The 27,229-nt window shown below is 34.0% G+C and overlaps 1 protein-coding gene across 1 annotated transcript; it reads left to right on the plus strand.

Annotated features, from left to right (window-relative positions):
- The first annotated feature begins 2,964 nt into the window (after positions 1 to 2,964).
- On the plus strand, positions 2,965 to 22,446 carry LOC128674337 (bromodomain-containing protein 4-like). The gene is made up of 6 exons (XM_053752831.2): positions 2,965 to 3,070; positions 3,967 to 4,117; positions 6,362 to 6,435; positions 20,162 to 20,287; positions 20,531 to 21,190; positions 21,622 to 22,446. The coding sequence occupies exons 1-6, from the start codon at positions 3,059 to 3,061 to the stop codon at positions 22,048 to 22,050; spliced, it is 1,452 nt and encodes a 483-aa protein (XP_053608806.1). The 5' UTR covers positions 2,965 to 3,058; the 3' UTR covers positions 22,051 to 22,446.
- Positions 22,447 to 27,229: the final 4,783 nt, after the last annotated feature.

The raw sequence follows: 27,229 nt of genomic DNA on the forward strand, positions 1-27,229 counted from the left end.
ATAGCTGTGTAAAAATGTTCAAGATGACAAGATGCCACCGAGGTGTGTGCTATTAACGTGCATCAAGCAGAAATTATACTTTCGTAATGTCTTAAACTGTTATATCATGCGCTTATTCTAATTTATACTGATAAATTATTCATATTTTATACATACATAAATTAAATTAAAGCCAAAAGGCAGGTAAGATTAGCCTGCTACATTATTTTTTAGATTTAAAACCTTTTTATTCATACTAAATGCATTTTTTTACACAAGCCAAGCATTATTTATTATCAGTTAGATCTAATTGTATTTAATGTGTGACAAAATCATGTCTATGCAGAAAACCCTGAGGAGTTCCATGTTTGGAGCCGTTTCGTCGTAACTAACAACTACCTCTTCAGGTAAAGTAACATTGATAAATTCGTTAACTAAATAAATGTATTTAGCTGTACATAATAGTTATTAAATGAGCTAAACAACATACCTGTGTGCTAATTGCTTTTAATGTTCGTATCTAGTGAAGTGGTCCTATATAAACTTCAAGTTTATTTACGGGACAAAAAATTAGACTGGAAATGCGAATGGAAATATAATCGCCCTTTACACTTCGTTAATTTAGCTGTGTAACTGTTTACATAACACTTGTCGTGTTCCAATGTTCAAGTGATGGAAAACGATCGAAATGAAAATTTATTTCAATTAGTTATTTTGAGGCTTTTTAAAAATGGGTAGTCCTTTGCACTGCAATGGAACACAAAATAGGCTTATAAAAAAATAGCATTATCATATAGTAATATTTAATTTATTAAAACCTATTGTCCGATGGTAGGTAGTATAGTTTCGACATTCTACAAATAAGCATCTAAGCAGCCTTACTAACGTCTCAAGGCAGTTAGAAATTTGATACCTAATAATATATATACAAGTTTATTTGTTGAACAAATTAAAAAACCCCCGACTTTCAATATTCATTTCGCTACAATTTTTGAATCTTAGCGTGTTGATTGGATACAAAATATATTCTTGCCAAAAATGAGCCAGCTCGATGGCCTCATTGAAAACTGCCATCAAGTCAGCCCGAGCACAGATGTTTTGCACTCGGGACAGGCGAGCAGATCTGCCATCGATTGCGAGGAGAAGCCACAATCGATTGTGAGAATTATCGAGCGTATCTCACCGTTAAAAACTGTGGATTCATACGAAAAAACGAGGATGGCCCATTGAAAATCAGTTAACAATTTATGCGTCGCCGGTAATCGATAAGCGAAGTGTGCTGAAACCGCTGAACCTTGAAACTTTACGGATAAAAAGCGAGCGCAAGTTCCCGATATCCGACCAGCTACTATGAACTTTTTGTTCCCCAAGTGTCTACTCTCTATGTATTGGTAAAGTCCAGCTGGAACCATTGCATTGGATCTTACGATCTTACTCTTAGCTTGTTATTCAGAACTCTGTTTCTTTTGTTATTGGGTTAACAAAATGTATTTGAGTTCACTATATGCCTCTATTGTTTTAATTGGACCTGCTGTCAGTTTATATGCCAAAACTCTTGTGCTTTGGTCCCTCCGTGCCCTCCTCATCAGCCCATCACCATTTTTATTGAAGTAAACAGTATTACACAATTATGTTAGAGAAGAGGCGATTATTTTGATTAAAGTTCCCGATACAAGAAATGATAAATATTAATTAATTGCGTATTACATGAAGATATCTTAGTAATAGTATCATTAAAATAATATCGATATATAACATTTTAATATTTTTTTACTTTCGAAAATTAATAATATTATAACAAAAGGGTTCAAACTAGAACATACCTCTATTTCAAAGAGATCCAAATTCAAATGCAGTGCTTGGGATTCCGCAGAGGCGGGAAAAGTTTCCTCGATCGTTGTAAATTCGCATATGAAATTACCTTGTTGTGTATTCTTTATCTTTAATAAACACACGCTTTAGCGTAAGCGATGCAGTTTATTCCTACAGAGCCTTTTAATCTTAACTTTATTTTCTTTTTCCTTGAGTGTTCCATTTATGGGGCCCCTACCATTTTTTTTGCCTTACGTTCGCACCTTTTTGTTAATTTTTTTACTTTTCAACATTTTTTATTTAAATTTCTCTAAATCAAGTCTTACTCGCCCGTTTTTCGTGATTAGAAGTTCGCAAAAATATTATAATCATTAATTAAAATAATATCCTTATTTCAACCCTAATTAGAAGCTATAAAAATATTCATCAAATACCAAGAGAGTAACCAAATGGTGAATTATAATTTCCCAACTCGGAAAACAAGTAAAGACCTAATTACCGTGGTGACCGGCACTTACCCGAGTCAAGTCAATTAGAAGAGCGCGCCGAGAGACAAGAAGTACAGTGAACAGCCCATTAAACTGCATAAATTCATTGTAATTTCGACGATATTACCGCTGCAAAAGGTTTATGCAGTATAATCTGAAATGTACGACCGACAAGACGTAGTTGAGCTGATTCTAGTGTGAGGAAACAGCCTCTACATATGGTTGTGTACATAGTCACGAAAACTTGAATTGGTATGGATTTTTAATGAATATACAACCAATTACAAATTATGGTTTTTTTTAATATAAATTGTTCTAGTCTATATGTATATTATAACTACTAAATTAAGTGATCATAGAATTCAAGAAAATTCTTCATAAAGTCATTTTTTAGCGAATGAATTAAACAATATTTTGGATCTAAAAATTCCGCTTTTTTCTTGCTAATCAAATTGAATAAGTTAATTTCAGTTACGAATATTCCGTGATAATAATCAGTCCAAAATAATCTCATAATAAGTGTCATGTCGACACGAAGAAAAATAAGATAATAATCATTACTGCGTGTAAATAAGAACTATTGAGATGCAAAATTGATTTAAAGTTAGCAACACCCCAATACTTACCAATTCATAATGACCACAGCACCCCTCGATTGACAAGGCAAGGCGATATAAGCCCTGTCTCACACAACATCTACCACATTCAACCAGTGAATTGCGCGTGAGTGTAGCAGTGGTCGACGACCACAGATTATTGAGTGCCGGTGATAGTGAAATATGAAGTTTACGGTTAGTGGCCAGTGATGTTTATAAAAAAATAATAAGTGAAAAATATGAGCCTGATTTAGAATAGAAGTGGTCATTTATTCAGAAATTAGGCCTTCTCAGGCACTTTATCACATCATAATAAATTCACATTACACAATACACGTCATCGTATTCTTAATTAAATAATATGTACCAAAGCTACAAACTACTAGTAATATATCATTTGGTATAACAGTTTAGTGACATAAATACCTATAATACATATTTATTACCTACAATACGTTAGGTAGGTAATAAATATGTATTATAGGTATTCTAATGTCTAATAATATTAGTCTAATATTGAAGTGAGTAAACTAGAATATTTGACCAGTATTAGAAGAATTATAAAATAAATCTTATTATTCACGTTTTACGTGATATTTTTTTGAGAATAAAGAAAAACTCATAGGTAACAATAATTTGATTAAATTCCAACCCCAAAAATCCTTTTGTGTGTTAGTTTTTGTTCAGAGTACGAAAATACTTTTCAGAAATCAATAAATTCGTTACTATAAAGATGGATTTTAGCAAAAGTAGCATTGGATTACTTTTAAATCATATGAAAATAAAGTATAAATAACCATCTAACAATCTAATTATGCAGTTTCGAAGAATACCTACATTTGCAAATTGGTCTTCATTATTGATTAATGAATATTCACATCTTTCCTGTTACCAATTTCTGTAAATGCTACATACATCGGTTTATTTGCATGACAGATATAAGAACTTAATGTTCTATATCTGGGGTTTGTATATAAGATAATATTCTAATGTATAGTACATTAAATTCATTTGCAATATTTATTTAAAGGCATAACATCGAAATTTAAATCCAACGCTCGTAAGCAATTTCAACTAATTAACAACTGCAGGTAACAATATTCCTGTTGGTGGCGGCGTGCCATGCCGCTGAGCCTCCGCCATACAGAGGGCGGCAGAAGGCCAGGGACACACTGAGCACAGACAAGAGGGAGCTGGCCGAGGGAAGTGGGAATGTGGACAAGAGAGAGTCTTTATCTACCGGTAAGTTTGGGTAAAAATCTATGGCCTTCGAGTACTGCAACTCTAGCCTCTGTCTGCCCCGTAAGGGATACAGATGTTAGAAATTCCAACAGACTATGAGCTAGCTTTTTTATTGTATTCTTCTATTTTTCCAAAATAGTATTATCACATGATAACACGTGCTGGCAAAATAGTAAAATGAAAAAAGAAACTGAATTATTTTTATTTTCAAAATAACAACTAGTTAAACGGATACAATAGGCCCTCGAGAAATGTGAATTTGTTTCGAATTCAGCGTTTAATTCAAAATGTAAAATCCCCGAATCCTAAATATAAACTTTTTCACCACCAAAAAATTCCCGGCTGTCAGCTCCGTTTCATACAAAAACGTAAAAATTTACGAAATAAAAATTATCAGCAGCTCCTGTTCCAAAAACGCGCGTAAAGTTTGGTAAAGTCAAATCATAATTACATACAGGTTGATTTCTTAATCACCTATCAATACCTAGCTTAGTAAATAGAATCTTCGAATGGCTATGCTTTTAGCATAAAGTCCGTCATTTGTTTATAAGTAGGTACTATGTTTTTACTTGGAAACTTCTAGAATGCACAGTGAAATTCTATAGAATTGAGTATAGAATCTAAATGATCAAAATCAGCTCACCAATTTATACTTATATTTCATTTTCATTTTCATAGTCAAAATCAAAACTAATATTCGCAGTGATTACTGCGAATATCAGTCAATCACTATCTACATAGTATAAAACAAAGTCCTTTTCTACTGTCTGTATGCTTATAGATCTTTAAAACTGTGCAACGGATTTTGAGGCGGGTTGTTTTATAGAAAGTGTAATTTTGGAGGAAGGTTTAGGTGTGTAATTAATTACGGTTTTACCCGAGCGAAGCCGAGATGGGCCGCTAGTAAATAATAAACAGAATAGATAAATGTAACCTACAGATAAGTATAAAAAAACATATGTATTTCTAAAGAGCCCATGTAACCTAATTTGAGTGTTCGACATTGACGGATCGACGTATTCAACCATTTCGAGCGATCCTTTGTAACGCAAAATGTAGAAGGGATCCCAAAGACTAGACTTGGGAATTTTGCTTAAGACCTTTTGTTCTCTTGGTGGCGTTTGAACTTGCAATCAACTATTGACTCGGTATAACTATGTTACGTTTCAATGGAGACGGTGTAAGGTATTATTTGAAATTGGTAATTTATAGTTGGCGTTACAGGTTAGTATTTACTGGTTCAGCGAACTTGTTAATGATAGAATTTATTAGCGTTGAACGCGTTTTATTAACCGAAGTAGTAAAATTATCAGTTTATAAATCAATTAGTAACGCGTTGTATTTTTAATGATGAAATAGATAGATTTAATGATAAATAGATATATTCAATGAAATCTACCATAATATGTTAAATGTTCCGATTTTCCTTACAAATCGCCAGATCTGCCAATCAGATATATATGGAAAATAGACATAAGTTGTATTCCATGCACTGAACATTTTGGGAAAACTTGCCTATGTTTTAAACACCCTGTCTATGGATGGATGCGCATTGTAAACAATAAAATAAACTGGTACTTAAATATATTTCTAAATAATCGTGTCCCGAGACTTCGTTCTTGTGGAAATATCGGAATAAAACGTGAGTACGATAACAATATGTCTCTTGAGAATAATGGTCTTCTAGTTAAAAAAAATTGTAAATCGGTTAAGTAGTTTCGATAGGTAGTATATTACAATCACTTTCTCTCTATTATAATTAGTGTAAAATAATGAAGATATACACTCTTTCTTAAACCTATTTAGTCTGTAAATATCACATATACACACAAAAGTGAAGTTAAAGTGTGTGTTATACATGCATGTCAGATAAAATCATCATTTGCTATAATAACTATAGAACGAATAAAGCAAATAATAAATCAATTTATATTATTTGTAAAAAATTGTCTTTTGTAAGCAGGTGCGAATCGATTTTAGATAATATTACAAACAACTTTGAAACAATAGTCTTCGTGGAAAATTGTCGATCTCATTATGGTAATAAAGGGCGCAGAAGGGTCAAAAGTTATCCAAAGGGTGTAACAATATGCTATTATTGTTCATAACTACACTTACCTCAACTATGGATGATGAGATTGGAATGCTGGTTTTTTGGTACCTGAGGACTAAAGGTCAGAAATGAGAAGGTCTAGTACCTATAGTGTTGCCCATCGATAAGCCTAATGTAACTAATTGTTCCAGTGGCCCCGTCTCCTACGCCAGGAATCGAATACGCAGACTCAAAAGAATCACAGCAGGACAAATCACCGGCTCAAGTAAGTATATTCTTTTACTTGTTTTTATATCAAAATAGAAATAATTTTTTATAAGATATAAACTAGCCTAACTTTGGAAAAAGAGATAACTTCGTGTGAAATGGAAAAGAAAAAGAGTTTCTTCAAATAAATGATGCTTTCCTTTCCTAATAAGAGACTGACAATTATTCAAATAGACGAAAATGATCCACATAGATGCTTTCTTTTATTGCAGTCGCGAAAATTAATGAAATTGGGTAAAGAAATATAAATATTTGTACCGATACCGATTGCAAGGTTCCGATGGCAAAATGGAGATGTTTTTTCTTATGGATTTATATAAAATCATATTATTATTATGGGTTATTAACTTTTGAACAACACCACATAGTAACAAAAAAGCTAAGCTCGTCCAGGTTATGGTGCTTAGTTTGAGAGGTTAACCGCTGAGATTGTCAGGATGTCACAGAACAAAGCTTATGACGTACCACGGCTTATGAGACAAGTTTGACGAGGAAGAAATTTAATATAAAAGTTGTTAGGCGCCTCAACTCGCCCGATAAATTTTTGTTGCGAATTTTTTACGGCTGCTACTTCGCGTTTCACTTTTTTGTTTTTCTTGTTAAAGTATAGATTCGACTCGGCAACAGACACGTGAAGGATTTATTTCTCTTGTATCCAATATTTGCCGTTAAATAGGCCACCTTTTGCAGTTATAAACATACTGTTTTTATTTTGATAAACACATCGGATATCATAGCCATCCAAATGAAAAACCATTCGTAAAATTATTTACGAATGGTTTTTCATCATTATTAAATGATGTACCACGTCGTGAGCACTGGTCTTCTTTAAGATTGGAGGTCGGATTGGTGGCTTTCTTTGTCGAACGACAGAAATTCAGCCACGAACACGAGCTATCCGTGGCACACGAAGGAGAAGCAGGGTTGACATTATTTGATGATCATCCAGCCCTTGATCGACCATTGCGATAGTTGCTTCATCGCCACTATCGCATGTCGAGCGTACGAACCACAAAGATTATACGCTCAGCGCGAGCATAATAAAAAAAATCTGACTTTACACAGAGTACGACGATAAATCACAAAAAGTAACCCAAGTTAAAAATTTGATAAGGAAAAGAAAAAATGTAAAATTGAAAAAGAAATCCATTACCTAAACGAGCTAATTAAAAAAACTTTAAAGTGTTATTGCCAAAAAAGTGTTACAAAAATAAAATTTTAAAGTCTCCATCTCCATGTTCATAATCAATATTGACGTCAAAAATCATAGTTTTATTATGATCTCATTTAAAACACATTATACATATTTTAAAATTTATTACACTTTATAAACGATCTTAAACATAAAAGTTCCGAATGAGTTCGTGTCATAAAAAAACTTCATGAATCATAAAATTAAATATGGGCAAAGAAAATTCCAACCCAATTTCAACCAGGGAAATACTGTCGTATCGACTAAATTAGTAGAGTGTTCGTTCACGCGTTATAGTTTTATTTGAATAATTTATATAATTTTCACCGACCATCGGTAACTGTGATGTTATGCAAGTTGGATTTAAATATTTATTAGATGTATTTATGGATAATAGGCCTTGTGCCAGACATTTTATTTTCCATAATTAATCTATAGTTATAGAAACAAATTTTTATTTAAATAAAATCACAAACAACTTCTTACCTCCACTATATAAAAAAAACCTATTTATATTTAATGATAAATTTATATTTTGTACTGTATTAATGTTTTAATGTTACTTTTACCTGTATTTTACACATAATGGTCGTTATTTTCTCTCAAAATATTTAATGAAGTTCGCTGAACTTTGCGTATTCGGCATACATTGCTGGTTTTTCATTGCGTCAAATGAAAGCACTCAGAGAAATTACGCAGTGCTCGTGAATTTCAATTATCTTCTCTATTTTCAATTGAGCAAGATAAACCATTAGATGGTAACCACTACTTAACAGTAGAGCGAGAGAGAGAAAATAGAGCAACGTCAAATTAAAATAGATTTCTATTTATGCCCGATTCTTAGTGTAATTAAAGCGAGCTATATTAATTTTCATTTGACTTTTCCGGAAGCGGATGTGTACTTCCAATTTCAAGATGGCGATTAATTGCGAGGGTGTTCTGCCCTTTGTACCTATTGTACCCTTGCGAGGCTTAAGAGGTCTCTATGATAAATGATTTTAAAACTGTACTAGTTACATAGATACTCAGCTGCCATATTTGATTATTTAGTCACCATTTTTATTTCTACTTCTCTCACTCTCATTTGAGCATTTCGGTTTTTTCCTTAGCTGTAGAGCGTTGGAGACATCCGCTTTCCTACTAAAGATAAGTTGATATAAAATGGGATCAAAAGACCCCATTTCTATATCAACATATCTCTCATTATATTTTGTGTTCATATAAAATAGAGAAAATTTAACAATGTTTTGTTTTCATTAGAAAATGGGATTTGTGCCAACAGAAACTAGCGAATTTCAGCAAATCTGAAATAATGCAATTTTGCACCTTTCAAAACTTTTGAACAATATTTATCCAACTTCGCCGGAGTGGAAAATTTGCACATCGTATTTTAAATTCGGTTTTAATATGTAGTGACTCATCTTCATATATCAGAATGGATAAAACTGTTTTTTTTTTTCTTCAAAATATAGAATCACATGAATATTATTTTAGAATGCGATTTTGCACTTCAACAGATTGACATAAGTTCTAAAATATGATTATATCGATAAGAAACAAAATAATCACTACCTATCAGCTGGCATAATACAATATTTTTTGATTAGCTGTTTGAGTCCTGCTGCTGGGCAAAAGCCTCCCCTAACTTCTTCCACGCATTCCTATCCTTTGTGTTCTCTTGCCATTCTTTGTCGAACTTTTTGATGTCGTCCGACCATTTCGTCCTAGGCCTTCCTCTTTTATCTGTATATATATCTAAATATGTATAAGTATATCATACAATTTATAATACATAAAATAATAACAACGTTATGTCACTAGTCTTGAATAATGAACATATCGAACTAAATAAACATTAAAGGTGTTCATCTATAACTTGGCTAAGACACACTAAGATACAAACATATAAGATAAAGCAACATAAGTACTATATGTAAATATATGATATGATGCCTCGTAATTATTGAAGGACTTTTCAAGTAATCGAGAGTTGTGACTACTGCTAAAATTTGAAGAAATAATTATTTATATTTCAATTTAAAATCTATTTCTGTTACAATACAAACAACGCAAAGAAATAAATACACAACTATTAATTAATGATTAACATGCCACGTTGTTAATCATTTATTTACACTACGTCTTGTTTTTTATTATTTCATACATAATTTCCAACTTCTGTTCCCTAAATGTCTCATAGCTATGGAGAAACGGCCTTAGATTTTATATGACTGTTAAAGCACTCTTGCGCACCGGCAGCGCGCCAATCCGGCACCGGTCAGTCTAGTTCATTCGGCCACATATGAACTCATGAGAAACTTTCACGGCACACCCAAATCAGAACTGTATCATAGTCATGAATATTATTATACGAATAGATATACTGGTTTACAATTTGCTAATAACGTTGCGACAGATTACGAAAGAGAGCAATCTGCATGCAATTTTTCATAAGTGTCATCATAACAGTGGACCAATTTAAATATACCGAAGTTTATTTAATTATTTCAAAGCAGAATATTTTTAATTTAAATGCATAGGTACTTAAGGTAAAATAAACTTGAAATGCTTCTATCTTTATTAACTGAAAATACAATTATTTTATATTAGTTTAAAAATATATGTACCTACTTATACATTTCGTATATGATTTTATACAACTGATTGATATCCACAGCATTAACTGTACGTGACATCAACGAGACCAAATCTTCCGCGTTTCGATCAATTAACCCTGATTAATTTGTGGCAGAATTAACATAATTAAGGCAAATTCTATTACATTAGCTAGTTGTCACATTAACACAGTTATAACTCAAACTAAAGCTGTAACGAGGTTATATTGCAGTTCCATTGACATACGTCGATCGAGTTTCACCGCGATGTTCACAGTTCGCCATATAAGTGTTACATAACGAGGATATGATTCAAGGAACCCGTTCGATTGAGGACCAACTGGTTGTTGATGAAAGTAAACATACTTTTATAATGAAGCAGCTATCAGATTCATTTATATGACGTTTTAAAAGGCACAGGAATTAAGTCTGTGATTTTTATTGCCAGGAGTCGTGTAAATTTATTTATCTGTTACCTCGACAGGTTATAACCTAACGCGATACCTAGTTAACATTTTGCAATAAATAATAATAAAAAAGATTGTTGCGATACCTAAGTAAGTAGTTTATGTTAGTTTAATGTAAACATTTTAATTGTCACAAAGTTATATCAATATTTTAAATGAAAGGGTGGCAAATAGGTACCTATCCAAATATTAGTCATACAATTCACCTATACTCTAAAAAATTTTAGAATCATTTCTATTCTTGTACTCTACTCCTTACTATTTTGTAGTATTATTAGCTTCTCCCATTAAATGTATAATTTTGACTTTACAATAATATTACTTCGTAATAATGCCTAATATCAATTCGATAAATCACAAAATTGTACATTTAAGTGCCGAATCAAGATACAATTCAAATCCATTCCTAATTCCAAGTAACGCCCTGCCGCCGTCGTGTTGCTAGGCCCTTAATGATTTCTACAAATTCGTCAGCCTAACATTCCGTCGGAAAGGGGCTTTAATTTCTCGAGGGTTCAGGTTTGCATCCAGTAACAAATTCACAAGGCGAACCGATGCGTTCCCGTTGACACTGAACACTTGTCATCCATAAAATTTTAATTAACACTGGATACAATGCAAGGCAAAACCCATTATTGCTCATAAAGCAAAATATACAGTTACAAACTTGAACATTTTATGATATACGCAGAAGATATATTATTAGGAATACATTTTGAACTAAAATTATTTTTCTCAATTTTGTTAGGAAACTTGGAACCTGAGACTTTGCTAGGGTATTGATGATGACTTCTTAGTCAAGTCTGATGTTTTTTTTTTAAATACTTGTAAAATACTTATCGGATGCATATGTCCGATCAAAATTACCTAATCCCTTACTATTACAAGGAAGTAGATCAATATACGGAACGAAATGCAGTATAAACACCCTAGCCCGCCCTATGCACCTAGATAACCTTCTTTCCAAAACGAGAACTTTTTTTAATCCACATCGATTTAGCTGTTATGCGTGTATATGTTTATGCGTTTGTGAACATCGGAGCAACAAAACAAGCATAGTGCTTAGTGTGTGTCGTTTATCAATTAACAACGATTATAACTATAATGCCAGATATACGTTATCGCGTGGTTCTCAGGGCATTTCGACCACTGCAGCCACGCTGTCATTACAATCCCTATCGCGATATAATTCCCCAAACTTTGGCGGATCCGAACCAGAAATGTATGCCATATTTCTGTTTTTTTATTGCGATAATTAAAAGCTATAATACAAACTACGCAATGTTCGTGCATTTGAATCGGCATCTGTACAAATTTTATGATGTCCAAGCCAAGTCGGCATTAAATATGAGTTTCAATAGGAACATACCAGCCGCCTGGGGCATTTAAGCTGCTCTAGTCACTGAAGCCTTCACAATGCGCAGTGATTAATTTTTAAATCGTCCTCGCTGTCCTTCTTTCATAGTTTTACGCCATTTTATATTACATTCCATTTTATCCTCGCATTATCTTAAATCATGCTGCTATTAAGTACTTGAAAAAAGGAAAAGGTGCTGAAATAGGTATTGACATTTTCATTACAAGGATCGAAAATTATTTTTTGCATAAGTACTCCACTTGACCATATTATTATCTATTAGTAAACTTACTAAAAAAATCAAGTGAATATTTCATAAAAATACATTTTTGAATATATGTATTTATTAGATAATGGTGTGATTTATGTTAATTGATAAACGCAAAAAATGATTTTTCTCCTAATCAATGACCAGATGCGTGGTAAGTTAAGCCCCAGGGGTCCCATAGTAATACTCACTAAAAATGATCCGCGAAGAAAGAACCATCTCAGTACAATAATGGCAATTAACCTAAACTCACACAGGAAAATTAATTTCTGCTAAACGTGAGAAGTACCTACCGTCATTAATTAATAACGAAACGAAAGGCTACTTATGGCTGTAATGCTTATAAAGGGTGTCGAGATAACAATCTAAAGTGTTTTTGGAAAACGTAACATTTAAATAAATGGCCCATTTGAGGGGTAGGGTAGCGGCCCACGTTGCAGGCGCTGCTATTATGAGGCCCAATAATGATGGCACTCGCTGAAAAGATCTCCATACGCTTCACCATCACCATCACATTTTTCTGGTTAAATTACAGATCGTCATTATTTAGTCCCAAGACGACATAGCTATCGGGTTTCTTGTTGAAGTTATGCCATAATTGCGTTCTGTCTCGTAAGAATTTTGATTGAAAAAGTACTGCAACGCAACTGAAATGCAACTTTTATTTTATTTATTCATTCAAATTTTGACATTTTTAATAATGATAAATTCGTCCTAATTTTTAATATATGTATAAGACCTATATTTGTTAATTTGACGCCCTTGGAGAAAAGGCTGCGGTGAAGTTTGTTGCGCCGCTTCTTCTTCACCTGCGCTTTGGAAGCCGGCAGTAGACTTAGTTTAAGTAATTTTTTGACGTCAATAAGTGATGTATATTATCCTAAATTCAATAAAGAATTTTGACTTTTTTGAATTTTGACTGATGTCCATCTACGCCCGATGAAATTTGGCACACGGGTAGAAAATTTCATTGAAATCCTAGACGGATTTTTTTGTTTAATTAATACTGTGTGTGTGATTGTAACAAATATACTCCATTGTTACAGACCAACAGTTAGACATACATAAGATCTTTTGCATTTTATGTAGAACAAATTTCGTCTTTGACTTCAAAATTATCCTCGTCGAATGATACGATTAGCGAAATATTGAGTAAGAAATGTAATAATTACAAAATCTTAGACCAATCTAGAATTTATAAACATCAATATCTTTATAAACGTCAATACTTTAGTTTATTTGAATTTATTTTTACAATATTGAATAGTATATCATCCGAAATACAATTTAACCATTTCTAGGTATTATTAACAAACTATTACCAACTATAAATTAAATATATAATATAAAACAATAAAACTGTCACAACAATCATTAAAAGCAAGTCGTAAGGGCTTACAATATATATGTATACATTAGAGGTTATAATATCCTAATCCTAACTTTAGATATAGTCTAAAATTATGATACCTCTTTATATCTATGTACAAAACACAATACAAAACCAAAGAGAAGTGAAAATCTAGCAATAAAACTAAATATTTGTTTCACTACGTCTCGTTTCTAATATGTCTCCGACGTTAAACAGACGTCTATTCGTATTAATCATCCCTATTCGCATGTGTGCAAAACGCTCTTAATTAATTTCAACTGAGTTTCCAACTCGCCCATAAATATACAATGTGACGTACATAGTACAAATGAAAGTAATAGTAGATTAAGGAGTCAGGTCCAAAGTGCGGATATACGAATTGGAATTGATGACTTTCAGCCGCACTTTTCATTTCGAATTTGGGGACAGTAAAATATTAGCTTTAATAAATATATATTTTAATTTGTTAGAGAATTTAAAAATAAAACTATCGTCCAAACAGCCTTTTAAAATTTTTAAATATGGAAGACAGCTGCAAATACAGACCAGCTTTTTTTTATTAACTGTTATATACTGGCTGGTTTATAATACGCTAAACATGGAGTGGTTGTGTTTATTATATTTGACATATGTAATCATCTCAGCCTGTCATACCTATTCCTCCTCATGAGCCATAGACTATTTAGCTAAATGGTCTGTGTCATGAGGTAATACGACTACTATAAGAAAAAAAACGGTTAAATTCACCAGGCGAGTTTTACTACGCGAGCACTAATATCTGACCTTTATAAAAAGTTGTGAAAAAAATATTAAAGGACCAACAAATTTAAAATTTTCCGCCATGCAATTTGCAAGACGTCGAATATCACTCAAGCGCTCGTGTGAAACTTCCTAAGATTACCTCATAATCCGGGCCCGTTAGGCGTCGCGTCCCACGGAGCCATAAACCCGGCCCGGTTATACAAAATATAAAGACCACAGATTATATCAAATTAGTGGAAGAAATAGTGAGAAACGCGGACCACGGCCTCCGACGCTTTATGACTGATGAAGGTACCGGGAAAAGGCTTAGACGAGAGGGTGAAAGGTGTTCTGCATTTGGGAAATTTGACAGGTCGGCATACATATACATACATATCCACATTTCCATTTGACGATCCAACCTTTTGGTTATCACGTCGTCCGTCCACAACATTCAATTCCCAATATTTGTAATTGTTAATATTTTTAATTGTGATACATTGACAGGTATTTCTATGCGGTTCTGGATCAATTATGAATGCATTCCGTAATGCCTCCGTGGGAATTCTGGGATTAAAAAGTACCCAATGTGCTTAACCAGAATATATTCTACCCGTAGACCAAGCAGATTCAGCAATATTGAGAGCAACAAACTTCCTCATTCAAACTTTTGTATTTATACAACACAATAAAACGACAACACCACTAATATCAGTGGTCTTGGATAAAGAATCTGAACCTGTTGTTTCGTTATTTTGCACCGGTTATTACGGCCCATAGAAAGAAATCCCCCATTTCGTCGCGGATTCGTCCCGAATCGGTGGCAACTTTACAACTGAGGGGACGATTTGGGCCTCCATTGTGGACTTATAAGAGCTTTAAACGGTTCTCTAGTGTGTTATAGGCTTTATGGTACTCTTTGAATATTAAATTAGATACGCTTGGGCAACGACAAAAGCAAAAAATATACAAATCAAAATATATGAGTCAGAGGCCGTAGTGTGACTCCGCCATTTGATATAGAACGTCGAAAGTTTTCAAAGTAAGACGCAGCGAACAATCATATTGCGGTGTGATTGTTGTTGCGTCACAATCGTACTGTGATTGGTTAGCTACATCTCACTGCGAATCGACTCGACAGTGAGATGAAAATATCAAAGTCGCTCTACGCACACAGTTTTCTTATTCCAGATTACGCGACTTTTTAAAACTCCAAAAACGTGTGACACACGTACATTCACGGCTTAATATCGCGCTCTGCTCCGCATGCAAACTTGTCGTATGTAATGTCCAATTTATATTATCATAATGTACTATTGCATAAGGGTGATATCTGGATATGGTTAATTTCGGAAATTATAACATCATTAGAATCCGCAATTGTGGTTTGACTTGTGCATCTGTTATGGTTGCATTCATCCAAAGAGTAATTTATGTGCATGTTTTCTATGAGTTGTTTGTTTGAAAACTACATAATATAGAAAATACATATAATAAAATCTATTTACAAAAAAGAGACATGTTTGAAATGATAGATGTTGATTTGTTCTCCATCAAAACAATGGAGAACGAAAAAGTGAACGTTATTATGGTCATCATAATTATTCAGTTTTGACCATCGAAATAAAATGTGTGCTTGTAACTAATAAGTAATGTAATTGGTCAGAACACCTAATAAGTAATATACCTGATTCGGAAAATTCCTATTCGAAACTGAAAATTACCTGTGAAAATGCATTAGCACGTCGAGTCAATATGAGAAAACGTATTTTTATTAGACTCGGCCTAAATGGAAAGTCACTTTCCCGCAATTGGAACACAAATCACGGCACAGAGCGGGGAATTATCTATAGTCTCAACCTCAACTTAAAGTATTCAGAAAGAGTGCAGAATTTATTCCTTGGAATTAAAAATTACATTATACAGCATGTCATGAAACTACCTAAAAACATTAAGAGTAGGGATGCACCAGTCAATGTTGATGTTAACTTTAACCTGCGCAGAAAATCGCAAAGTAAAATTTTATCTAAATGTCAGCGGCGTCTGGTTAAAATCAACGTCAAAGTTCACGGTTGACGGAAAGTTGAAGAAACCGTGAAACTCACCCTAAAACATTGCAAACTGGGCGTTATTACCGCATACAGGGAACAAAATGTCTCGTTATGCAGTTACTGCCCTGTAATTATATAAGTTTTTAAGAGACATTTTTGACATAAGCTTTTATTGACGTCAGAGAGTCGGTTTCATTCAACGCGTAACAAAAATATCATTATTTCGTTCAGTAAAGGTAGAGCGATTTCCTTGTCGGGACCCGATCCTGGGTGCACCATCAGATCATACATATCATAATAATATCATCCAAATTAAACGTATATACAACATTTCAGTTAAATCAGATGGAGATATTTGCTTCAAAATTGAGTTTCCGAGATTGTTTTTAGACGCAATTTAAATACAAGCTTGCAAAAAGAGCCAAACCCAAGAAGGGATAAAACTGGAAAGTATCTGCTAGAAGATTCATAATACTTATTAGTACAATAAATATAAATCTGCTATAAAAATAAATAAAAAACCACGAGTTACCGCCAGCCTATAGATTCGGCTCCGCGCCATATCCTTGTCTGTGGAAAGAATTCTCTGATGAAAATAAAAACGGTGGTACTTAATATATACGGAAACTGTAAAAAGCTCTGTTCATTTGCATTTACATTTGGATAGATAAGGAAATTTTGCAAATTACATTCATTATAGCAGAAAAGCTGGAATTCAAATTTTTAGCTAATCAATTTTTCAAATTTGGCGTGGTTATTAAGATCTGTAATTGTATGTTTGAAACGAAATTACGATGATATTTTTATGAAAAAGCAATATAATTTGAAAAAGGAACATGATTGGAAATTCGCAAATGTATCGAATTCTTTGATGTACCAAAGAAATGTTTGAGAAATAGAATACATAATTTAATTACCTGTTTTAATTTTCTTACTTTTATCTTTTTGATTTATTTCATTTCATTTGTGTTATAATTATTTTTATCATTAGTTATTAATTTTAATTTCTATGACCTAATAGAAATTATTAGTAAGAATTAATTATGTCTATTTGATTATCATACAAACCTCATCTTGTAGAATTATTTTTACTAGCTGCGCCCCGGGGCTTCATTCCCGTGGGAATTTCAGGATAAAAATTAGGTACTCTATGTGTTGGTACTCTAGGTTATATTCTACATTTTAATAACAATCCATCCAGTAGATTTTGCGTGAGTGACAAACATAAATACACACAATCACAAACTTTCACTTTCTTAATATTAGTAGGATATTTTATCAAAAGCTAAGATGTATAATGCACGCAAATGTGATATTATTAATAAACTACATTAAAGAAATTCCTATTGAATTTTTTGTCATAATGTGGACCGTTCCGCAAATTAGTTTGCTTCAGTAAATTTCTCTCGAAGTCTGTGACACATTCGCTGGTCCCAGGAATAATATTATGACACTAATCGCCTTATCTACGCCCGGGGGAGCGAGGACACCCTCTGCCACCCACGACCTTCGGAAATGGACTTCTAGTGGCGTAGCTAGAGAACCTTCCAAAGGGCTGGACGGTGCAAAATCACCGATATCAATAGCCTCTGTACCGGAAACTTTTTTACTCATCGCACACACGTATATTTTTTAAATAAAACTTAAGCAGTTATAGGTCTCTTTTGCACTGGGACATATGCCTGTGGTTTTGGTTTATGAGTAGATCATCATTGCATATAACTTAAAGAGCTTAGTTGCAGTGGGCCCCAAAACTTTTTGCACCAGGATCTATTGTAACCTAGCTATGCCACAACTTCTAGGTAGCTTCCTGAAACACTAAAATCATCCTTTACGACCCGTCGGAGTCACAGTTTCTACCTTTCAAAAAGTTCCCCTTTATGTTTGTGTAGAAAATGTTTGTATAGGCCAAATAACAAAAGTTTTTGAAGCTATTTCGTGCCCTTCAGCGTGATGGGGTATTCCGTTCAGTGCACCAAATTAATGGCATCGATTATTTTCACCTCAATTCAATTTAAATTCATTTTATTTTCCAAAATTATTAAAGAATTCGTTTAGAGAAGAATGGAAATAAAATGTAAAAACTTACAAAAAAAAGAAAGATTTATAATAAAAGATTTACAGATTTATTCTTCAATACAAATAGACATCACATCGCTACTCGAAGTATAAGAGATTAATCATAGGGAGAATTAATTAATTTTAATTATAATGACAATTATTGAGATATACGTATGATTATTAATGGACTCGCACCTCATAAATATTTAGGTACTGTGCTATAAACGAAACTTTTAAGTGCTCGAATACGTGTCATTTGAATTAGTGCGCTGAACGGCATACCTCAGTGTGGTTTTATTTTTATGCTTGTACTGTACACTTTTAAAGTAGACCTGTATAATAAGAAAAAGGGGCGTCTATTCTGGACAGTGTCTAATTTTACGGGCTATGATCTCGGGTCGTATAGTACCCCTTCATAAGTGGTCACGTACTCACGTATACAAAGACCTTGTGTGGTGATATGGGACCAATTGCATTAGACGTAAGCATAAATGTTGAGTTCCATTTTGGGGACTTTCAAACTTTGTCAATTGTACCCTTCTCGTCATAGTTTTAGATGCTTTTAATCACTATTAAATTGTGTTATCTTCAGTAGTAATCATTTCATAGTAAAACTTGTAGTACAATAAATAAAATAAAAATGTCATTGCATTACCCAGTGTTGTATTTTAATGTGAAGAAGTATGTGACTTATTAGTCATCAATCCGGACTGCCACATCGGAGGTCCCGGGTTCGATTCCCGGTCACGTCTACTTATTATGTTCTTGGCTATATTATAACAACTAACTGAACTGATGACACTTGAAGGGATTATTAGGTTTTTATATGTTATAATTAGTGTCTGCGTCCGCTTGCTGTGTTCGCTCCCCCTAGTCCTGGTACAAACGATGATCAATGATGATTATGTCTATGTATGCCAAAAATCCTGCGAACTGAAGAATGAAAAATATGAAAGTGTGTGGACTATCATCTCCTTATGGCAAAACCAACAATACTCTCAGATGAGAGAATCTTTGATTCGCAACATAATAGTAGACGCCGTCTTAGACAATTCGCCATTAAAATTGTTCATTATTTAGAATTTCCGACGAGCTCTTATTAAAACGTGTATATTTAATTAAGTACTGTAGGTATCATTAACCGAGAAAGCCTAGAATTAATTAATACTTGTACCGCCCCTACAGGGCACGTCACGGGGTTGAATGGATTTCAAATAACTTTTTGTTTTATTGGAAGTTAAGAAAATGTAAATTTAAAGACCATATGTAGAAAATATTAACAATATTTATAGATCGATTTTAACCCTTTTTCCATCAAAATAGTAAACGCTTGCAGATGTTAGGGTACCTATACATCGTCTTGCCTTCTTTCTGAGGGCACAGCAGTGCCCCCCAAGTCGAGCAAAAAAAGCGGCACGACCGTACCATCCTTTTTTCGAAGCATAAAATTATTTCACAACGCGATGTGGTAACTAATTTTGAAATATAATGTCAAAGAGACATCTTCACAGAGTAGACTTATTTCTAGTGAGGTTGATGATAGATAGATGCAAGTATTTAGTTCCGCGTTCGTTTTAACATAAAGTTCTTTTTCCCACAGCAAGTGTACGCGACACCAGTGCCCCAGCTCTCCAAGATATCAGACGTGCTGACTGGTCAAGGACCCCCATTCCCAGCGGCTATCGCTAGCCACCTCTACTCTCCCATATCCGTCTACCAGCCAAGAGTGAGTTGAGAGCAAAACTAGACCCTATTGACATTATCAAGTTGAAATGTTCACTAAGTAAACTTAAGATGATATTATAAAAATACTTTATACTTGGATTGGTAAAATAAATCCATGGCTTTCATAACATAAATCCAAGGATCGTAGTCTGTAATATACCACATGCAAAATGATATTTTGATAATCGTCATTAATTTTATAACCATATCCATAATCGTATTAAATTATTTTTTTACCTTACAGTTAAGCGCACCTACTACGTACGAGCTATCACCGCCAATTCCGTCTCAACTAGCGTACTCCGAGCACAAGATAGCATACCAACAACAGCCGAACGCCATCCCAGTAGCAACCTCGGCTCCCCTGAAAGTCTTACCCAACTACCAACCCGCTTACCAACAACAAATCTTATTGCAACCCCAACCCCTCTCTTCTCTGCAACAACTACAACCCCAATCCATTGCTCCTCCTCAACAATTACAATCTCAACCTATTGCACCACCTCAACAGTTACAACCCCAACCCCTCCCCCCACCCCAACAACTACAACTTCAACCCATCCCACCTCAACAACAACTCTTGCAGGAGATTCCTCAAAACTACCAACAACCTCAATTCCAAATAATCAGACCGATTCAATACATTCAAGGTCTTCCTCTAACATACCCTGGACCAGCTCCAGGACTGTATCTTAGAAACCAAGTACAACTTCCGTACCTTCAGCCTCCCCAACTGATTCCCGTTCCCGTTCAATACTCGCAACTCCAGCCGGGAATCGTCTACACTCAAAATTCAAACAACGCTCCCCAGAATCCACTGCAGAAGCCCCAGCAAGCGCCAGTGGAGCAGCAGCCTCAACAGCAACAGATTGTTGAGAAACAGGAACCTCAGCAACAAATACAGGTAGGTAAATATTTTATCTATATACCTATTTACGTCACTCGTCTAATCATATCTAGGTATCTCTTATATACTACTTTTTCCATTGTGTATCATTATTATCATATTTATCTTCTATACCTTCCACAGAATTAACTTTTCTTTGAAATAACAGTGTTCACATTTAAGAAACAATAGTTTACAAGTAGTAACCTTTATCTAAAATTACCTTTTATTTCACAATTTATACGATGTGATTCACAATTTACATGATGTGATTTCACAAATGATCAGATATGGATGGATGAATGGATAGCCTAAATGTAAGATGGGTATTGTTGCAAGAAAACATTTGCAAATAACGATAGAAATAAAATTTTAAAATAAATTTGACTACATTAGAATAATAAAATATGAAAATAATGTCATTCACAGTGAAATTACAATGATTCCAGAAACCCAGCGTTCAACTGCGAGCCTACAGCCAGCCCCAAGGAGCGGTCAGCTACGCCAGCTTCTCACAAAGCCAACCTTCTCGACTGTACCTTCCGAAAGAGCCAGAACAGACATATCAACCGCCACAGCCTCAGCCACCTCGCCTCACCCTGCAGTTCAGAAGCCAACCTCTAAACACCCACATAAAGCCTGAGGGGGCCGAAAATCTTGAGTCATCCAAATCTCTAAAACCAATTTCGTACTTCAGACCAGGTGCTACCATACCATTTCAGCCGATACAGCAACAAGTCCTTCCGCAGCAGCCGCTTCTGATCCAAAATCAAGGCTACGGATCGCAACCGTACAACGCATCGCCAACCTTCCCCCCTGTGCAGTATTTCGGCAAAAACGCTCAAAGAATCTTTCCTAGATATTCCCCTAAGTCTTAAATATTTTATTTTGTATAGGGACGTACAAAATGATGAAATTGAACATTGGTGAACCCTAGTGATGTAATTTTTGTACATCTAGTATAAGCTGGTGCTCGTTGTAAATTGGTTCATAGTGTTCAACCATTCGTAGTTGTTGTACGTTCGTGACTAAAAGATCCATCAATAAAATTATTAAATGCTGTTTCAAAAAAGATATAGCAGTTAATAATTTTGTTGATGACAAATTTAACACGAATAGAGAATTTTGTTGATGGATAATAAAGTATATTTGAGTATCTAGATATATTCTTAGTAAACAAAGTCACGAAGGTGCTGCGTATTATAATAATTAACTGTGATGCCATACGAATCTTTACTTTTGTAAGAAATTTTACCAATAAATTTTAAGATATACACACTTTGTCTCATTTATCCTTGCTATAAATTCAAGATTATAAGGGTAGAGCAGCGCTCAATAAGCGTTTTGAGAAGGGTGTCGTGATTTGTGAAATAATTTCCTAATAAGTATCTACTTAATCATTTCAAACGCCAATTTCCCCCGAAATTAATGACCGTGTCTGTTTAATATAATTATAACAAACTAAAATAAAGTATCGCCTGGTGAATGTCTGTGTACTTATGTGTGAACAAAGCAATGTTAATCTATCATGCAGAATCGGAAGGGTCTTCAAAATCCACTCATAATTGCCAAATTAAACCTTAATTAAGTTTGAAATTAACTGTGACGGGTAACTTATAAGAAATTAAAACGAAAAGGGAATGACTTATCATCTAGTTTGTGAAATGGACAAAGCAATGGCAAAGCATAAATATTGCCCAGGAAGTCGTTAGGTACCAATATTACATTCCACATAATGGCCACGACCCTCAGTCAAGAGAAATACTACTATGAAGAATATGAGTAACAAGATTTCGTTAATTCCTCTTTCTATGCAGTATTTCTACTTCTATAAGTATTATCATCTTCGTTTGAGAAACGCCATCTCATCAGATAAAAACAATTCACCGTACTCGTGACAAGTTGAGATGTTACTTGTAAAAGTTGCCGATCGCTTTTAGCAATCGAATAAGTTTGAAGATTCCTGTGAAATAGATGAAATGATTCTTAGGATAGAAATCTTTCAATCGTAAAACTAAATGTGAGGTATAGGAAGTGTACTCCGGAAAGTTTGTTAAGATAAAGTCACGTATATGAAAGCAATTGTCTTTTTGGTCCATTTTTAGAATTATTTATGATCAGAATTATTGCATGCGAAATATTTTTTCATCCATTGCTTAATATATCTATCATGGGGATAATATCCCAGTAAGTACCATGGAATACTTAGTAGGTACTAAGTACCTACTAATTCCATGGTAACATTCACATCTTCGTGAGCGACATTTTTTTAAAGAAAAATATCTCATATTTAATGTTCAGTATAATTTGGGATAGTGTAGGCATTATATAAAATATATTTTATACGAATATTAAAAAAAAAAATAACATTGTTGCTAAAAAAAATATAATAGATTCACAATCGTCGATTATTCGCTATTGTCATTGCATAAAGTTCTATGCTGGGTAACTTCAGGCGCAAAATTAGCGAACAGACAGACCCGGTAGAGGACTTTGTTTTATAACATATAAGGATATAAAACATAATCACATCACGCTATCTGTCTATGTATGCTCAGATCTTTAAAACTACGCACCGGATTTTAGTGCGGTTTTTTTAAAGATAGTTTGAATGAACGTTTATGCGTAGAACATATTTTGGTGTTGCCCGAGCGAAGCCGGTACGGGCCGCTAGTATCTAAATAAACTGTAATGATAATAGTTACAATAGCCCATAAACAAGGCACTAATGAAGGTGTAACACTCTTGTGAGATTCCGGAGCACATTACGCTAAGCTGGTGTCTCCCCCACTAGTGATAATAAGGATCTGATCTCTGCGGCTGATATTAACGAAAATTGCGCGGTAAAATATTTTCTGTTACTTTTAGTAAGTAATTATTAAGTTGTTATATGAGGGAGAGGATATTTGCTTTTCTGCGTACAGTTTTACACATTAGACTGCCCAATACATAGCAAATTGGCCACTACCATCGAAAGATCCATAGCTGCATGCATATGCAACTTAAACCTACGATTGTATGATAGATATACATCGCTTCTTATTCTAATATGACAAAATCTGAAATTGAATGCAGTTGTATGCATATCAATACACGTGACACCTACATAAAACACATTATCCAAACGTTTAGTAGGATTTTCAAAAATATTTTTCCTCGATTTTAGACGTAACTTTAAGTTTTTCTCTGCTCATGCACTTAATTTTACAACGATATACAAATAGCAAAGACACATAAATGCATCAATACCAGCACAGTCTGAACATAGAAGTGGATAAGGTTGTAATAATAAAGATAACAATAGATAAGTTAACAACCATAACCCTTCACAATCTTGTTATGGATTTATAACAAAGCAAGTTTGTTATAATGAACATTTATGTACATACTGGATCACTGAATGATGTCTGAAAACATTCTACTGTGTCACTAGTGTGGTTCTTCTTACTTCCCTTGAAAATTTTTCCACAGTTAGGCCTCTTGTCTGGGCCATTTCTGCGTCTGCGTCTGAGGAGTCTGCTACGCTACTGCTTAAAGCCATACCTACCCCATTGCTCAGTCGTGCTCCGTTGCGACCATAGATAAAAGAAATATATATCTTGCGACGTTGTTTATGATAGATTTTAACACTGAGGCGCGTTGACATCCAATCTCAATGTCAATGTTAAGTCGAATCTCAATGTCTCAAAATCTCTTGTTTATGCAAAGAATAAAAATCTTGCAAAATAATGTGACAGTCGGCACAAAAATTAATCAATTTTTATTTTTTAATTGAAGAGATGACGCGTAATTCTATTTATCAAGGGCAATTAAGGATATAATTGAGTGACATGATTTAAGGGCAGCACTTGAGGCAAAGCCCCGGGCCGTGGTCTCAAACCGAGATAAAGGTCGAACCTCTCCTTAAGATGAACTCGATACAGAAAAGGAAATTGCTTCTATTAGGAGAACTACCTGGATAACAAATATAAAAAGGACATGTGACGGTAAAATCTCTCTGTATAAGATAGGTTATGAATCTACACAAATTCTTTGCTGATTCACCGCTACAAAATATTCCACGTTCAAATCCTACTCGTGCCACATGAGTTTGTATACTAGTCTGAGTAAATTCTGGTAATTTTCATGGCTCACCACTTGTTTCCGTTAGAGGAAAACATCATAAGAAAACCTGCACCCTAGTTGACTATTTAGTTTACTAGTTTTATGCGACTAGTAAACTAAAAAGTTCTTGTCATTAGATGGCGATAGTTGTCGTAAAATGTCTTTAGGCGATTTGAATAATCTGGGGATAAATAGATAATTCAATGTGACAAATTAAATTGACAAATTAATGGCATAACTCGTTAAAGGGTATCTTTTTGTACACTATATTGTAAAAGGCATATTTTGGATAAGAATGTTTCATCAGATTCTCGAGAAATTTCGATAAATAGTTTTTATTGGTCCAACTAATATGATGATGAACATGATGTAATAATTGAACTCGTTACAATTATTTCGACGGGTTACAGTGGTTCTGAGGAAAAAATTGTTGTATCCGAAAATAGTTGAAAGTCATTCGTATCTAATAAAGGAAATTGACCGAGTAGAATGTAAACCAAATTATCCCAAGACCCAACTCCCACTGCTCTTCAGCTTCAAATAAATCTGTATCTCCAACATTATTTGCCGAAGCAAACTTAATAATTGAGGTCGACGTGGGACCAAATTCTAAGAAACTTCTAACAGTAATTATTTGATAACATTTATCAATAAATAATTTCACTCTCAAATCGCGAAATGTTGGCTGCGGAAAATCCAGGTCTCAAGATACAATGTACTCTAGAAATAAATAGTTAATAAGTTTTATTTATTCGAATGACAAGGATTTAAAAAATAAATAATACGACTTACTTTTTAATGTTTGAAAAAATGTAAGGTACATATACTGTTTGGATTTAAAATCCATATTGGTGTCAAAAGTATTGTTTTAATAATTCCACAAGAGGTTGTTGTGTGGTATAAAATTCTACTTTCGGCACGTGGATTATATTTATCTGGATGAACAAAGTGGTATTGTGAGTGACCTTTGATGCCTCGGACTACCACCCAAGTCAATTGGTCTTAAATTTTTTGGTCTCATTATTTCCCTTTGGCACCACAATTCCTGAATTCATTCAGGTTATCATTTGCGGCTTTTAAAATTCTTTTGTTCTAATCCTTGGATGATCACCAACGACTTGACATTACCTGAAGATTTTTTTGTTGTTATATTGTTGATAGCAACATCATATATATATATATATATATATATATATATATATATATATATATATATATATATATATATATATATATATATATATAATTCATATATAATTTTCAAAATTACTAATACAGTAAAATAGGTACACTTAAAATTAGGTCAAGTGTTGTTACTGGACACGAAATAAATCAGTAATAATAGAGTTGTAAATTTAAACAGGCTTTAAATGGCCGCTTTGTGATTATTATATCATTTTAATGCTAATTGTGCACAACCCGTGTCTCCAAAACAATGGAATCAAGACAATGTGTACGCCGCTTTATGGCATGTGCCACATATAGTATGCTTAGGTTAATTAAGAACTGGAACAGTCTTGCTACCATGCTTGCTTCATTTTCCTTCTTCGACGCGTGCGCTACAACACTTTCGGACAGTAGGACACTGGAAAAAAACTTCACTTGTGTTTCGGTCACTTTTACAGCTGAATGAAAAATGAATGATAAACTTAAATCAGGTCGTAAAAATTAATATTTCGATGACCAGATGGAAAATAAGAGATGTTGGTGGACGGACGGGAGAGTATCGGTTGGTCGCCCCTGTCTTGCCGACCTTCAATTTAGTTGCAAGATTGCACCCACACAAACATAGCATTACAAACATTCATTGCAATTCAATAAGCCTGTAAAATCGTCTTTACTTATAAAAAGTAGCACGTCTGTCTTCCTAAGAATAGATCATTTTACATTAGCGACCTTGGCATATTCTGACCCGCCCAAACATACTTTCACCTTGAGGTAGAAAAATGTGAT

The sequence above is a fragment of the Plodia interpunctella genome, chromosome 12, assembly GCF_027563975.2.
Source record: "Plodia interpunctella isolate USDA-ARS_2022_Savannah chromosome 12, ilPloInte3.2, whole genome shotgun sequence".
Lineage (NCBI taxonomy): Eukaryota > Metazoa > Arthropoda > Insecta > Lepidoptera > Pyralidae > Plodia > Plodia interpunctella.